Source organism: Lathyrus oleraceus, chromosome 5, assembly GCF_024323335.1.
Source record: "Lathyrus oleraceus cultivar Zhongwan6 chromosome 5, CAAS_Psat_ZW6_1.0, whole genome shotgun sequence".
NCBI lineage: Eukaryota > Viridiplantae > Streptophyta > Magnoliopsida > Fabales > Fabaceae > Lathyrus > Lathyrus oleraceus.
Window position 1 is genome coordinate 234,520,947 of NC_066583.1, and position 17,197 is coordinate 234,538,143.

At 32.8% G+C, this 17,197-nt stretch overlaps 2 protein-coding genes and 1 long non-coding RNA gene across 3 annotated transcripts; 2 read left to right on the top strand and 1 right to left on the bottom strand.

The window, feature by feature from the left end:
- Positions 1 to 2,752: 2,752 nt before the first annotated feature.
- On the top strand, positions 2,753 to 4,102 carry LOC127083307 (uncharacterized). The gene is made up of 2 exons (XR_007788374.1): positions 2,753 to 3,153; positions 3,724 to 4,102. It is a non-coding gene; the product is annotated as an uncharacterized LOC127083307 (long non-coding RNA).
- A 3,811-nt stretch (positions 4,103 to 7,913) lies between these two features.
- Positions 7,914 to 8,558, bottom strand: LOC127079931 (secreted RxLR effector protein 161-like). The gene is made up of 2 exons (XM_051020280.1): positions 8,481 to 8,558; positions 7,914 to 8,387 (listed from the first exon to the last, which is right to left on the bottom strand). The coding sequence occupies exons 1-2, from the start codon at positions 8,556 to 8,558 to the stop codon at positions 7,914 to 7,916; spliced, it is 552 nt and encodes a 183-aa protein (XP_050876237.1).
- Positions 8,559 to 14,129: 5,571 nt separating this feature from the next.
- Positions 14,130 to 15,262, top strand: LOC127079932 (chaperone protein dnaJ C76, chloroplastic-like). Its single transcript, XM_051020282.1, is given in 6 exon segments — positions 14,130 to 14,215; positions 14,261 to 14,361; positions 14,364 to 14,387; positions 14,390 to 14,469; positions 14,671 to 14,920; positions 14,994 to 15,262. Coding segments are annotated over 6 exon segments (810 nt in total).
- The last annotated feature ends 1,935 nt before the right edge of the window (positions 15,263 to 17,197 follow it).

Consider the following 17,197-nt stretch of genomic DNA (forward strand, 5'->3'; position numbering starts at 1 on the left):
CTCTCTTTCAAACATTTTTTAAGCAATTCACCGACACTTTTCAGACAAAAATATAAGTGATCCAGCAATTAAGAGCCCATGGATAACCATGGATACAAAGGGTGCTAATACCTTCCCTTTGTATAATGTACCTCCCGAACCCAAAATCTATTGAGGTCTTTCCTGTTCTTTTCCTCCTTTCCTTATTGGATAAAAGAAAAGTCGGTGGCGACTCTTGCTATCCGCGACATTGCGATAAAAAGCAAAACACCCCAAGTCAGTTCACCGTATGACAGTATCCTTATGGTATAATAAGGAAATCAGAGCATTCGTAGTTCGGGGAACTACGGTTGGTTGATGTTTTTAATGGACAACTATTTATATCGCATCCTAAAGGCTAAACACTGGCTTGTCTACTCTCGGGGGAGACTTAAGCATTGGTTTGTTATGCGCATTAGAAAGGATTAAATTGTGCTCTTTTTGAAAGGAGTTTTGGTCATACGGAAGTGACAAGTTGAATTAATATGTTAGATGTTTTGGTTGGTTGAGATGTTTTTGGTTGGATGACGATTACTCGGATAGTCGAGTAAGACAACTCGTATCCTAATAGTCGGGAAAGGGAATAGAAGACTCTAGACCACTTTCTTTTTCATCCTTAATTATAGGAAAGATTTGATAATAGTTAAGGTGCTTTGGACGGATGACGAATACTCGGATAATCGAGTAAGACAACTCGTATCCTAATAATTGGGAAAGAGAATAGAAGACTCTAGACCACTTTCTGTTTCATTTGAATATTTATGAAAATAAGGTTGTATATGGTTGATGTTTTTTTATAGAATAAACGACAAGTGCTCGAATGACTAAGTAAGACAACTTATATCCAAGCATTTGAGAAGAGGAGTTGAAAACTCAAGACCATCTCCCTTTTCGTACAGTTTGTTATGAAAATGATTTGATTAAGTGGTATGTTTGTAAAAAATGACAATTGTTCGACTGACCGAGTAAGAGAACTCGTATTCAAACAATTGTGGAGTGAAATTGAAAACTCAAAGTCAACTCCTTTTTTCATTTAGCTTATTGTAAAAATATTCGATTTAAGTATGAGTTGGTAAAAAATGACAATTGTTCGACTGACCGAGTAAGAAAACTTGTATTCAAACAATTGAGGAGTGAAGTTGAAAACTCAAAGTCAACTCCCTTTTCATTTAGTTTATTGTGAAAATATTTAGATTTAATCGGAGTTTGGAAGTTGGTATAAGAACGACAAATATTTGACTAACCAAGTAAGAGAACTTGTATTCAAATAGTCGAGGAGAAAAATTGAAGACTCAAAGTTATCTCCCTTTTGGTTTCTTGTTATAAAAGATTTGATTTGTTTGTACTTAAATGAATTAGAAATGACGACCATTTGACTAACCAAGTAAGAAAACTCGTATTCAAATAATCGAGGAGAGGAGTTGAAAACTCAAAACCATCCCCCTTTTCATTTTCAAATGAAGTGTTGTTTAGATGTGATTAAGTATTTTAATTTGATTTTCGATGTCGGATCGAGGTTTAAAAAAATTGCATTCTTGTGAATGAATTGAATTTATTTAGTGAATAATCCATCTAATCGACTAATTAAAACCGAATAGGTCTCATTGTAAGAAAGCCCAAGAGTAAGCCATGTGAGGTTGATGGCGATGCTTTTACAAGCGATCGACTTACATAGGTGTTTTGAAAAATGGGCTCGACTTTGAATCGAGAGGTTTTATTTGTTTTTTTTTAAAAAAATTGGTTTGAATTGATGGCATGAGAATTATAATCTTTTTTGTATTTTTTAAGTCTTTATCATTTTTAGGTTCATTTTAAGATGAGATGAAGGATGTACAATGATATAAAGTAAATATAAAAGATAAATGTTAGAAGCGGAATTTAAAAGAGTTAGATGTTAATTGCGATAATTAAAAATTAGAGTTAATCGTTAAATGTTAGGTGTTAATTGAAATCAACATGGAATAATGAAGAGAATTGCAATAAAATATTAAATCTAAAACAAATAACTAAAGTTTAAACAATTAATAAAAGTATCATTAAATTAAAACTCAAAACAATATTAAACTATAAAAAATCTCAATTCTAAACTATTATCAAAAATATTAATTTTAAAATATTAATAAAGATTAAATTCTAAAATCATTCTAAATTAAAATTCTAAAATCATTCTAAATCAACTTATAATTCTAATTAATCTACAATTATTTCTAAAAAAAAAAGATCTAATTAAATTCTAAAATATTTTCAAAGATTAAAACCTAAAATTATTCTAAATTAAATTAAAAATTCTAAAATAATTCTAAATCAACTTATAATTCTAATTAATCTACAATTATTTCTAAAAAAAATCTAATTAAATTCTAAAATATTAACAAAGATAAAAATCTAAAATCATTCTAAATCAAATTAAAAATTCTAAAATAATTCTAAATCAACTTATAGTCCTAATTAATCTATAATTATTTCTAAACTAAATTTAATATTTCTAATTATATTTCTAAGAATATTTCTAATATTTTCTAATTAACTTAAAAATTCTAAAACTATTATTTCATTCTAATTTTTTATTCTAACCCAAACATTTTTCTAATTAAGATTTTAATATTTCTAACTTAACATTTCTAATTACTTTATTTAATTTCTAAATGATCTATTAAGTCCTAGTTAAGCTAATTAATCAAATAACAAATCAATGTTATTTCTAAGGACCAATTAACAATCAATAATTAAAGAAAAAGGTGCATGTGGGCCTTGTACAAGTATGCTAAGCCCAGTTAGAGATAGGGTACTCTACTATGTGAATCTGTACGCATTCAGAATTTCCTTTGGTAAAGTTAGAATTCCTCACCTGTTCACTGAGTTGCTAGGAGGAAAAAAAAATAGATCGGCCGGGAGAAGAATCTTGTCGTATCGCCGCCGTCAGTGATGCCAAAACGGTGAAACCGTCGCGCTCTCTGCTCCGACCTCCTCTAACCGCAACGGTAAACAAAACTCAGCGCCGACGCACTTTCTCAGCAAGCGACGACGAGGATGGCGGCTTCGTCGATGACGCCAACTTCGTGAATCCGGTGACCTCTTCGCACTAGCCACTCCTTCCTCTTACTTTTCTTTCACTATCGATCTGCTTCTGATAAGGTGTGGTTATGGTGCTCTTTGAGAAGAATTACTTTTTTTTCTATGTTTATGTTGTGTGTTCTAGTGGTTTTTAGAAGAAATAGCTTTGTGTGTGGTTGCTGTTGTTGTTTTAGAGTTTTGAAAAAAATAGCTTTGCTGCATTTGTTCTTGCCATGCCGTTCTGGTTTTAGGAAAAAAAAAGTGTTTCTTTGTTGTTGGTGCGATTTAAGGTTTTTTTAGAAGAAATAGCTTACTGTGTTGTGTCTCTTTGGAGTTAACAGAGAAAAAAACTTTGAAAATTTCTTCTGGATTTTTATCAAAAAAAACCCCTGTTACTGTTAATTAGTTTTGTGGTTTATATACATGAATGTTGGTTTCTGTGAGATAACTTGTTGGATCCTATTTCCAGATTTTGTGGGATGATTAATCTATGGATTTAAAGTTGTTTATTTGGATAATGCAGTGTGTTTCTGAACGCTTCCTTTGATTCATTGTGTAACATATTAATCTGCTCTTTCTATTAATTATTTTCCAGGTTTTTAAGTGCTTATTTGATAAGCTGTTTTTTTTAATTTTGAATTGGTTTTGCAGGTGAAGTGATGTTGATGCTGATTGATTGAAAAAGGGGGGCTGTTATTCAACAGGTTTTGGAAAAGTTCTGAAGAGTTGGTTTTGAATTGGGAACTTCCAAAAGAGCTTTTGGAAGAGTCTTTGAAATTTGCTTCAAACTGCTGTGTTTACAGCTTATTCCAATTTTCAACTTATTTTAAATGTACTCCAAACTCTGTAATAATATTGGGATTTAGAAATTTGAGATTGATTAGAATACTTCAGCTTTTGAAAAGTTGGGTTAAACTTGTAACCCCTTTGTTATTATGCATTGGCCCTTTGGATTATTCAGAACTTATTTGGAAGCATTTTTGTGTAATTAGTCTCTCTTTTTTAATATGCAAATTTAATTTGAAACTTCCCTTTTTTTTAAGAACTATGTAACTATTTTTTTATTATCAGCAAGATCTTTTTAAGCTTTTTTTGTTATTTATGTGGATACTTTTATTATGTAATATTTGGATTAAATTTTAATTATGTAATTATTTTTTAAACTTTTCAAAATTTAACTCAATATTTATTTATGCTAATCAATTTCAATTTTAAAAAAACAACAAATTTCCAACCTAAGTATAATGACTTAATTTTAAAACAAATTTCTAATTTAAGTATAATGACTTAATTTTAAAAAAAACAAATTTCTATTTTAAGTATAATGACTTAATTTAAAAACAAAACAAATTTCTATTTTAAGTATAATGACTTCATATTAAAAAAAAAAACAAATTTCTATTTTAAGTATAATGACTTCATATTTTAAAAAAAAAAACTTCTAATTTAAGTATAATGACTTAATTTTAAAATAAATTTCTAATTTAAGTATAATGACTTAATTTTAAAAACAACAAATTTCTAATTTAAGTATAATGACTTAAGTATAGTAATTTAATTTTAAAAAAACAATTCTAATTTAAACACAAAAACCTAAATGTGGGACTTTTAATTTTAAAAAAACAACACAATTCTATTTTAAATATGTCATACCCCAAAAATTACCCATCATTTTTCCTAAAAAAAAAAATAAAAAAAAAAAAATTTAATTAATTAATTAATTAATTAATTAATTAAATAATTAAAATAAATAAATAAATAAAATATAACAAATTATTTTGGACTTGGGTCTCCCTCATTCCAAGCCCATTACCCACGAAATTAGTCTATAAATACTGAAGTTTCAGTAGGGGAGGGAGACTTGGAGTTTACACTGGGAGATTCACTGGAGAAAGAAGGAAGAGAAGCAAAACACTCTGAGGTTTCCTTGGAACAAAACCTTGAGGAAAAAGAAAGAGAGAGAACAGAGAAGGACGGATAGAAACTTTGGCATAGGAACCCTGCCTACCCGGAGAATTCAGAGTAAAGAAACCCTGAAGGCAGCCCATCTGCACCGAAGCCATCGCCGTCCAATTCCCGCTGCTTAACTTATTCCGATACTACAAGTGGTCAATCCCTTCAACCTTGAATTGGCAAACAGGTTTGCGTATCTCTATTGTTTATACTTTCAATTGGCCATATCTACATATATAATGCATCATGATTAAATGTTGATATATAATTTGCTTTCGTATGGGAATTTAAATATGCCTGAATACCCTGAATGTTTGACCATGTTATTCCTGTGATAAAATGCCATAAAATTCAAAGTTCCTAACATGGGGCTGTTTTCAAATTCAAAATCCGTGGCCTTCGCTAGGCGAGGCAGAGGCGAACGAGACAGTACCTGATTCTTCTAGTCTGTTTTTTTTTTATGTTTTATCATAGCCATGCATTATTCATCCTATCCTATTTATTGTTGTGATATTTCTCCGGTGTAATCTTCGATTGCACCCTGATTTGGTGTTCTAACATGTTTCTTTTTTTTGAGTTTCGTAAAGGTTCACATATCCCAGGAAAAGGTTATTGGCTAGGTATTCCACTTTATTTGTGGGATACCCTTGTGGAGTTTCACCCTAAATTAATTTTTTAATGTATTAATTTCTAATGTATTAATTTTTAATATATTATTTTTAATAATTTTAATGTGGAGTTTCATCCTAATTATATAATTAATTGTAAAACTTTGCCTTTGAATAAGTGATCTTGGACCTCTCTTTGTTGCCTTACGATTACGATATTACGGTCATGTCCCGCGAACGTGGGGATACCCTTAGCAAAGACCCTTCGGTTAAATCATCATAAAATAAATTATAGTCCCTCGGATGTTGCCTTCGAATATACAACTTTGTCCCTCGATGACCCTCCGATGTTGCCTACGGTTAAATGATGATAGTCTCTTCGAATGCTAAGGTATCCTCATAACTGTTGCATTCAATGACCAATCGATGACCCTACGATGACCCTTTTACATCCAAAGGATAAAACTACTTATTTCTCAATAATAAGGACAGTTTTACCCTCATAAGGATAGGAAATGCCCGTAAAGACCTTGGGTCGGTATAACTCTTAATTGCTGGCTCACAACTTAAAACATTTTTTTTGCACCTCACACCTTTCAAAATGCCTTTAGAAAATCACCACTTGGTATATATTCATACTAGAATCATTACCGAGTTATATTTTTCTAAACAATTTCCAAAACTAAACGAGATAACTACTTTGTATATATTCATACAAGAATCATTACAAAGTTAAATTCTCTTTCCAAAAACAATTTTCCAAACAATTCACAAACACTTTTTTTTAGACAAAAATAATATAAGTGATCGAGCAATTAAGAGCCCATGGATAACCATGGATACAAAGGGTGCTAACACCTTCCCTTTGTATAATGTACCTCCCGAACCCAAAATCTAAATTAAGGTCTTTCCTGTTCTTTTCCACCTTTCCTTATTGGATAAAAGAAAAGTCGGTGGCGACTCTTGCTAACCGCGACATTGCGATTAAAACCACAAAAAGTCCAGTTCACCGTATGACAAAATACAAAAAATATAAATATGGAACTTTTTAATTTAAAAACAATACAATTCTATTTTAAATACAAAAAATCTAAACATGGGACTTTTAATTAAAAAACACAATTCTATTTTAAATACAAAAAAACTAAATATGGGACTTTTGAAACAAAAAAATCTCATGGATTAAACCAAAATGGCCGGACAAAATTGGGGTATGACAATTCTCTCTTCCAATTTCTTTTTTATTATACTTTTTCTTCTCTAATCTCTTCTCTCTTTTGTTCTTTCATTTTCACCTTCTCTAATATCTCATCTCCTCTATTTTTTATTTCATTATAATATTTTTGATATTTTTTATACTATTATTTTATGTTTTTTATCTCACTCTTGTCTAATCAAAGTTTTGTATATTAAATGAAAAGTTATTGTCAATATATGATGAGTTTTATTGTTATTTGGTAATGTATGAATGACTAAACACAAAGTTATATTTTTCTCTATATCTGTATGTATGACTCAATAAAACTCTTGTAAAAAATTGAATCAATCCAAACCGCATTGATTGGTTTGCTTTGGCTCGATTTTATTTCTAATAGACAACCGAACCAAACTGAACCGCACACTTTTTTTCTGGCGGTTCATATGAATTTTAGCATCAAAATTGCAGAAACCGCACCGTGAACATCCCCAAATACATCTATTTCTCTTCTATGTTGAATGATCCTTTTTTTCATTTCTCATTAGTTGAGGTGGACATATTGTTGGAGCACAAGATTGAAGCTGATGGAAGAGAAAGAGACAGAAACTGTACCTGAATTTGTAACTAACTTTTTAGTTAAAATGATTACAATCAGAATCTTAACTAACAGAATGTAAACTCAGTTTATATACAAGTTCACATTCTGAAATGAAAACTCAAATGACACTTAAATGAAATGCAACTGACTACTTCAATTTGAATTGAAACTAACATCATCCCTTAATTCATATTCAAGACTAATTAAAATCAACAACACTAACTTCATCCCTCAAATAGATAAAGTGTTCAGTTTTGATTGGCTTAGTTATTACATACGCAAATTGCTTCTGAGTGCTACAATGAACAACTTCAACCACTACACTACGAACTTGATTTCTCAGAAAGTGAAACTTTGTGTCAATGTGCTTGCTTTTTCCATGCAACATTGAATTCTTGGCAAGGATTATAGCTGATTTGTTGCCAATCATCAACTTTACATGCTTGCTTACCTTGATCTTCATATTCTGTAGTAAGTTCAGAATCTAAACAGTTTGACACGCAGACAAAGCACCTGCAATGTACTCATCTTCACAGGTTAACAATGCAACCACTGGTTGCTTCTTGGAGCACCAAGAAGTGGGACCTCCCAGATACTTGAAGAAATATCCAGAAGTACTTCTTCTCTCAATTATGTATCCACACCAATCAGAGTCTGAATAACATATCAGCTCTGAATCAGATTCAACATCATAAGGGAGCAAAACTCCATACTTTAGAGTCCCTTCAATATACCTCAGGATCCTAACAACATCTTGGTAATGTGACCACTTTATTTTGTTCATAAACCTACTCACCACTCCAACTTCATAGTAGATGACATGTCTGATATTGCAGGGATATCTCAATGATCCCACCAGCTGTTTAAAAGTTGTAGCATCTATATCATCACCCTCAACATCAGAGTCCAACTTGTGATTTATTTCAGTAGGTGTGATTGCAGACTTGCAATATATTAGCTAAAATATCTTTAGAAGCTCAAGTTCATGATTTATATGACGCAAGATTATACCCTTATCAGAGTAAAAAATCTCCGTCCCTAAAAAATATACGATATTTCCTAGATTAGTCATCTCAAACTCATTTATTAACACCTTCTTGAACTTAGCTATCTGATCTGAATAACTCATTGTTAGCAATATTTCATCAACATAGAGACACATCAGAATCATATTTATATCAGATGTATGCTAAACACAAACCCCATACTCCTTCTCACATTTTCTAAATCCTTGAATCTTAAAAAATGAATCACTTTTTCAATTCCAGACTCTAGGAGCTTGTTTTAGTCCATACAAGGCTTTATGTAACTTATACACCGCCCCTTCCTTATTCTTTTTCAAAAATCTAGGAGGTTGTGACACATAAACTTCCTCTTGTAAATAACCATTCAGAAATGCAGATTTCACATCTAAATGCATCAGATGCCAATTTCTATTAGCAGATATAACAATCACCAATCTAATTATTTCATGTCTAGCTACAGGTGCAAACACCTCAAAGTAATCTAATCTAGATTTATGTATAAATACTCTAGCTACTAACCTTCCTTTGTGTTTTCTAATCGATCTATCTAGCTTTAGTTTCAACTTGTAAACCCATCTCACGCTGATGGCTTTCTTGTTCTTTGGAAGCTCAGTCAACTCCCAAGTCTCGTATCCTTATATAACCTCAAGTTATTATTTCATGGCCTTCAATCACACTTTCTTCTTGAGAGATTCTTCAGTACTAGCTGGTTCAGAGTCTACCAATATGGCACATTGAATGACTTCCCCTTCAGAGTCTATCTCAGTATCTTGCAACATGTCAAACTTTACAAATCTTCTTAGTATTTGTCTGATTCTTTGTGGCCTTTGAACTTGTTCATAATCTTCTTCAGATGTTGAAACAATATCAGATGTTGAACTACCTTAAGAGGATGGACCACCTTCAAGAGCATGACTACCACTAGAGTATGGATCATCATCAGAATCTGGATCAGAATCAGATTCACCTTCAGAGTCAGAATCTCCTTCAGACTCTACTTCAGCATCAAAGTCACCTTCATACTTTGAATCATCTTCAGAGGCATATTCTCCTTCAGAGTCTGATTTTCCTTCAGAGTCTGATTCTCCTTTAGAGGCAGATTCTCCTTCAAAGTCTGAAATATCTTCAGAAGTTAACTCAAGTGTTAACACTGCACTAGAGTTGGATTAAGACTTGTTCCAGTGCCAAGCTTATGATTCTTTCACAATGACATCTCTGTTGAATTCAACTTTATTAGTGACAGTACAATAGAGCTTATAAACACCTGTAGTGTGGTACCCTACAAGCAACATGAATCTGATTTTGTCATACAACTTCCTTCTCTTAGCATATGGGACATGTTTATGACAAACAAAACCAAACACCTTCAGATGGCTCATATTTTGCTTATCTCCAGTCCACTTCTCAAAAGGAATAATTTCTTTCAGCTTCTTAGTTGGACACCTGTTGAGCACATATGTTGCATTGGCAACATCTTCTCCCCACAAGCTGTGTGGGAACTTATTCTCTTTCATCATGCTCCTTGTCATATCAAGCAAAGTCTTGTTTCTTATTTCAGAAATACCATTGTGTTGAGGAGTGTATGGAGCAGTAACCCCATGCTTAATTCCATTCTCCTCACAATATTTTTTGAACTCTGTAGAGTTGTACTCACCTCAACCATTAGTTTTGAGAATTTTCAGCTTTTGACTACTTTATTTTTCAACCTTCACCTTGAACTTTTGAAACTCAGCAAACACCTCATGCTTAAACTTGATGAGTGTTAACCATGTCATTCTAGTGAACTCATCCACAAATGAAATAAAGTACTTGTTTACTCCAAGTGAAGGTACTTCAAATGGTCCACACACATCATAATGCACTACTCCTAAAGCATGTTTTGCTCTTTTGAGCCACTTCTGATACAAATGGCAATCTAGGTTGCTTGCCTTTCATGCATATCTCGCATGATTCTAAAGCTTTAAAATCTTAGGAATGTCACGTATCAGCTTCTTAGAACTCATATGTCGTAAGCTTTTGAAGTTCAAATTCCCCAATCTCTTATGCCACAACTCACTGTCACCTATAATACCTTATGCGCTAAGGCATTTAGTTTCAGCTATTTCCACATTCACTTTGAATGTTCTATTTTTTCCATGTTCAGATTTCATAGTCAGCTTTTAATTAGAATCATACAATTTCAAGAGATTTTCCTTCAAAGCAATTGCGAAACCTTTCTCAATTAGCTAACCTACACTCATCATATTTCTCTTCATTCCAGGAACATACCAAACATCCTTGATCATAACAATTTTGTCATTCTTCACTCTGACTTTGAAATTTCTCATTCCTCCAGCATTTAGATACTCATCATCAACACATCTGATCTTTGTCCTTTTTTTGAGTCAAAATTAATCAACCATTATTTGTTTCTAGTTAGGTGATTTGAGTAGCAAGTGTCCATATACCACGAGTTTACCAAATATCCACAATCAGATTCATAAGCCATAAATAGCATAGGTTCATCATCAGACTCTCATCTGGCTATGTTTGTTTCTTTTGACTTGCTTTCCTTGTTTGACCAACAATCAATAGCGACCATTACAAATTAGACCTTTTGTAACATCCATTTTACAATGGTCTTCTTGTTAACCGTGGTAATAGTTTTTTTTTTGGGCATTTTTTTTGGTATTTACTAAAAGACATTTCACAATGGTCATAGGTACCAACCGTGGTGAAAAGTAACGCTTGGTCATTCTTTCGAATCCTAGCACCTACAGTTTTGTTTTTTATTTATTTTTAAGCCACTTTTCACCACAGTTGAAACTTCCAACTGTGGTGAAAAGTGGCGTCTGATCATGAGTTTGAGTCCTAGCACCCATAGTTTTGTTTTTATTTATTTATTAAGTGACATACAACAACGGTTGTTTAAAGCAACCATTATGATATGTTGAGACACACAACAACAATTGTTTAAAGTACCCGTTGTGATAGGTTGGAACCTATAGTTTTGTTTTTATTTATTTTTAAGTCACTTTATATAAGCGTGTTTATTGAGTTTCTTCACAGTTCTTAAACAAATATTTACCGTCCATTTAGTGAGTATCAACGCTCAAGACACAACCATTAGTGATGCGTGTAAAACTTAAAACTTAGATGAACTTCCAACTTAGACGAAATTCATCATCTACCTCCAAACATCTTCTTTCATTTACGACACTATATTTCTCCACTAAAACAAGCTCGAAAACATCATTTCTTCCGTAAATAAAACTCGAAAATATCATTTCTTTCATTAACAAATTTCAGAACTCCATCACCTCTTCTCCAACTTGAATAAGATAATAAAAACATCAATTCAAATTAGCAATGTTAGTTGTTGTTGTTGTTGTTCTTTTTTTTTTTTGTTATTGTTGTTGTTGTTATTGTTGTTATTGTTTTTGTTGTAGTTCTTATTGTTATTTTTGTTGTTGTTGTTGTTGTTGTTGTTATTGTTGTTGTTGTTACTCTTCTTCTTCTTGTTTTTGTTGTTGTTTTTGTTCTTTTTCTTGTTCTTGTTGTTCTTGTTGTAGTTCTTTTTATTGTTGTTGTTGTTGTTGTTCTACTGCTGCATTTTTTTTATTAAAAGATAAATAACAACAGTTGTTTAAAGTAATCATTGTGATAGATTGAGACGTACAACAATAGTTGTTTAAAGTAACTATTGTGTTGGATAGCACGCTACTTGACTTATAATCACAGTTGCACGACCGTGATGGAAAACATCATACATACAATCACACCTTACCTCACAACGGTTGGTCCAACGTGGTGGTATCCCTTTTCCATCATTGACGAGATCAAAAACATCTTGAGCTCCAAACAACACACATCTAAATCATCCATCGATTCCAATTCTTTCCATCAAAGACTAGAAGCTTTGTATTTAAGTTACCGTTTCCACCGTCCATCTTCATTCTTGTGCAAATTCACTCAAAATCTCACTAACACTCGTGTTTCCCAATCCCTCAGAATCAAGAAATGTGATTCTGTTTTGATTTTGAACTTCAATTCACTATGAATGTTAGAAACAAAATCAATCACACACACCTCACTTATACTCGTATTTTCCAATCTTAATCTGAAGTGGAGCTCTAGATACCAATTATTGGAGCACAAGATTAAAGATGATGAAGATGATGAAAGTGAAAGAGAGAGAAATTGTAACTGAACTTGTAACTAACATTCAATTAAAATGATTACAATCAGAATCTTAACTAACTGAATGTAAATTCAGTTTATATACAAGTTCACATTCTGAAATGAAAACTCAAATGACACTTAAATGAAATGCAAGTAACTTCATGAATTTGAACTACAACTAACATATATTGATTTGTGCCTCTATACTTTGATGCTTCTAGTTTTCTATGGTTATGTCTTGTTTTTTATAATGTTAAAGGGGGGGAGAATATGTTTGTCAACTAATGCACACTTTGACATATATTCATGGAGAACGATGCTTGATTTATTGAAATTGTTTCAAGTATAAGTTTTTCCATTATCAATAAGGAGAAACATGTAACAATATGTTTATTTTGTTTCAGACTTACCCATTTTGATTAAAAAATAGTTTATTTTAGGAAAGAGAACAGATCCCCGATCATCTATCAATCATGAGTTTCAACAAGAGATTGCAAATGAGTTAAAAAAACTATCTCAATAAATTCGTAAGAATACTTTCTAATTTATATCCATTTGTGACTCGACCTCTCATTCTCTCAATACATGACTCATTCAATTCCAATGTGTATTATGAAAGTGTTTCTCAACCTTTATATTACAACCAATGATCACACAAATTTTTAGAAGGAAGAACTCTAATAATTTCTCTGTTTGTATCTCTAAGCTTATCTCTCTAGAAATCACATTCGTTTGCAAAAAGGCATAAAACAATTTAAGTATGCTACATGGGTTTCTTCCTAACCAAAACAAATACTAGGACACAGTTAGGTAATAGCTGAATGATAAATTCTTAGTTTTCTAAAGAAAACTTCCTCATGATAGGACACAATTAGGTTACAAGCGAGGTCACTTAAGTTGTATAAATTGAGTTGTTGTCTTTTGTCTATCTAATACTATAAACTTGTGAAATTTATTTCTTTTGAAATCTTATCAATGATAGAAAAATAATTCTTTTAGAACAACTCATTTTGTATATAAGATTTTGATTTTGATCATAGCCTTTAAGATCAAAATCATATATTGAATATCATGGAGAATTTCATAATTGAGTTGTTGGACAAATTAGTTAATGTAGCTCTTTGAATTGCAAACATTTATATTGCGTTAAAGTGAATGCAAATTTTCCTTGATTTGTGGTTTATCAGATGTAAGGGGATTTGTTCGCACATAAGGAAAATTGGTCTAAATATAGGGATCATTTTGAAAATATGATAACCAATTTAGATTCCATAATATGTTAGAAAGAATAATCTTTACAAAAAATATATTTGGCTGTTACATTATTTGGAGGAAAAACTAGATTTTGTTTACAAATAGAAAAAGTTTGAATAGAAAGCAAAATATCTTGCATGGTTGTTGTGTTGTGGGACTTGTCATGATATATAGAAGCCATGTATAATGAAACTCTCTAAGGTACGATGATGTCTTATCCTATTGTTGCCTCACCTTGTTCTCAAACTCAAACCATAAACATGGCTACTGTTTCATCCTCACCTCTTCCTTTCTTCACTCTTAAAACTTCAAATCTCTACAACAAGTCTTGTTTTTCTAAATCCAAGTTCTCTACTCTCACATGTTAAGCATCATCATTATCATCATCAAGTTTTTCATCATCTATGTTGGATTTTGACTTGTATGATCTTCTAGGAATTGATAGTTCGTGTGATCAGTCACAGATCAAGACCGCCTATCGATCTCTTCAGAAACATGCCATCCTGATATTGTTGGTCCTTTGGTCATGACATGGCCATCATTCTTAATGATGCTTATGCCATTCTTTCAGATCCATTTGCACGACTCACTTATGATAAGGTCAACTAATTTCTCTTAATTGTGTATCAAATTCTAATTTCTAGTTTTTGGTTACAATATAGTACTAGTTTTGTACTACGATCAATCTTCATTCGGAGAAGTAGACACAATTGACGGAACTGTATTTTTTGTTTGCGTCTTTTGTATCTGTTTACTTTAAGATATTTGGTTGCTTATAGTATAAGAAAAATGGTGTAAGAGCATGCAAAGATCACAGAATTCAGAGGCTTCACCGGAAGATCAACATATTCTGTATGGTGTGGTTCAGAAAGTGAGGAGAGGGTTGTATTTGTTGATGAAATAAAATGTGTTGGATGCCTAAAATGTGCTTTGTTAGCTGAAAAGACTTTTGCTATAGAATCAGTTTATGGAAGAGCTAGGGTTGTTTCTCAATGGGCTGATTTTGAACTAAAAGTTGATGAGGCACAAGCTTGTCCTGTTACTGCATTTCGTACATGTATGAGATCCAATCTTTTGAATAAACTAGAGTTGTTGAGAGATCCAATCTTTTGAATAAACTAGAGTTGTTGAGAGATCCAATCTTGCTACTCTAGAGTTCTTGATGTCGAAGCAGCCACGTGGCAACGTTAGAGTCGGTGCGAGTAATACAGCAGGTGTTCTTGTCTCGAACATATTTGTTGATGTGGAGAAGTTTCAGACTAGATTCCAACAAACAATGGAAAAAGCTTCAAAGTACTCTAAGCTTAATGCATATTCGGAAAATGCTTCATATTATGTAGCACCGATGTCTCTAGAAAAAGGCGCATCAGTGTCAGACATCACCAACAATTAAAATTACGTCTAATTTAGTTATTTTTTAATATCATTATTGTGTCGACACGTCAATGTCAGTGTCGTGTCTGATGTTCATGTTTATACTTCATAACAAAAGAATATCTTTTTTCAGGAAACAGATCTTCAAAGAGAATCAAGAATATCAACAATTCAAGCAATAAGGTCAATTTCCAATTGGTTATACTGGCATCCACATAGTGCAACCGGTAACAAAAACATAACAAAAGTTATTCATAAATTACCTGATCCAAATCTTAATAAGCTTCGAATATGTGTTTAAACCGTAAGGAAACGTATACTAATGATGAGAAATTAAATCAATATATTCACTACGCCAAAAACTGGAATAGACAGCGCCCCTTAGAGGGCGCTTTATTACAAAAGCGCACTCTAAAGTGAAGAGAAAAAATAAGGAGCGAACAACTTGAATAGACAGCGCACTTTAGAGGGCGCTTTTGTAACAAAGCGCCATCTAAAGTGAAGCGAAAAAATAATGAGGAAATGAAGGGACACCAATAGAGGACGCTTTATTGAAAGCGCCCTCTAAGGGTAACCTTAGAGGGCGCTTCTAAAAAAGCGCTCTCTATGTCCATGTACATTTCCAGTTTATAAGGCGCTTTTTGGAAAGCCTTAGAGAGCGCTTTTAGAAGCGCCCTCTTAGGCCCCCTTTAGAGGGCGCTTTTGTCACTAAGCGCCCTCTAAAGTGAAGCCAAAAAAAATGGAGGGACAACAATAGAGGGCGCTTTTGTGAAAGCGCCCTCTAAGGTTACCCTTAGAGGGCGCTTTTGAAAAAGCGCTCTCTAAGTCCATGTACATTTCCAGTTTAGAAGGCGCTTTTGGAAAGCCTTAGAGAGCGCTTTCAGAAGCGCCCTCTTAGGCCCCCTTTAGAGGGCGCTTTTTTTTAAAAAGCGCCCTCTAAGGTCCCCTTTAGTAAACATTAAAATTATAACATATACTGCATGTCTCTTTATTTTCCCTCTCTATAAGCTATTTCGTTTACGTAACTGGGTTTTCTCTCAACTGCGATTACTCTCTACTGCGATTACTCTCGTCCTCCGTTCGTTCTCCCTCCCTCACCGTCATCGTCGCCGTTCGTTCTCCCTCCCTCACCGTTCACGTTCACTGCGTTAACCTCTTCCACCGTCACTGTTCACTTTCTTCTCCATCGTTACCGTCACCTTTAAGGTATTTCTCTTCTCCATCGTTACCGTTCACTTTCTTCGTGTGTTTGATTAGGGCATTTTCTAAACTTAGTTTTTCATTTTGTGCATTATGTTGATTAATGTTGTTTAGGGCAAACTGAGTTTTTTATTTCTAATTGAAAACTGATATATTTGAAGTGTGTTTGAGCTTGTGCTTGGAAGTTTGATGATTATGGATGCAAGTTTGTTCATGTTCCAAACACCATAAGTTTGCATTGGTCTTTTGCATGCAGTAGGTGTGTGTGAGTAAATGTGTATGCAGTAAGTTTGTGCATGCAGTAAATGTGTTCACGTATTGAATCATTGTCTTACTTGGGTCTTATTGAATCATTTCTATATTACAGATAAAATGGCTAACCAAGACGATACCCATGCCGCGAATGAATCACGTAATAATGTTGAAAAAGAAATCAAACGAGGATTGACTGTTATGAAGTCAATCATTCGTGCAAGAGACAAGGGTGTAAAATTTGAAGTACATTGGAGTGCTGAAGACCAACTAATTGAGCCTAACGGTTCAATGTTGGCAAGTTACATTGGTTTCCTTGTTCGCCAACATATTCCGATTACATGTGATAATTGGAGAAGTCCGGACTTGAAGGTTGGCAAGGAAAAAATATGGTCGGAGATACAGGTACTTACCATATATTGTTATATGTTTTTTTTGTTGACTATTTGTTAACCATATATTGTTATAATATTACTTTATAATAACACACTCCATTTGTATG

Bases quoted from the DNA above. Each gene is read 5' to 3' on its own strand.
- LOC127079931 (XM_051020280.1), bottom strand. From the start codon at position 8,558: ATGAGTTATTCAGATCAGATAGCTAAGTTCAAGAAGGTGTTAATAAAT. The intron at 8,388-8,480 runs GTATATTTTTTA...AAGATATTTTAG, and splicing joins TGACTAATCTAGGAAATATC to CTAATATATTGCAAGTCTGC.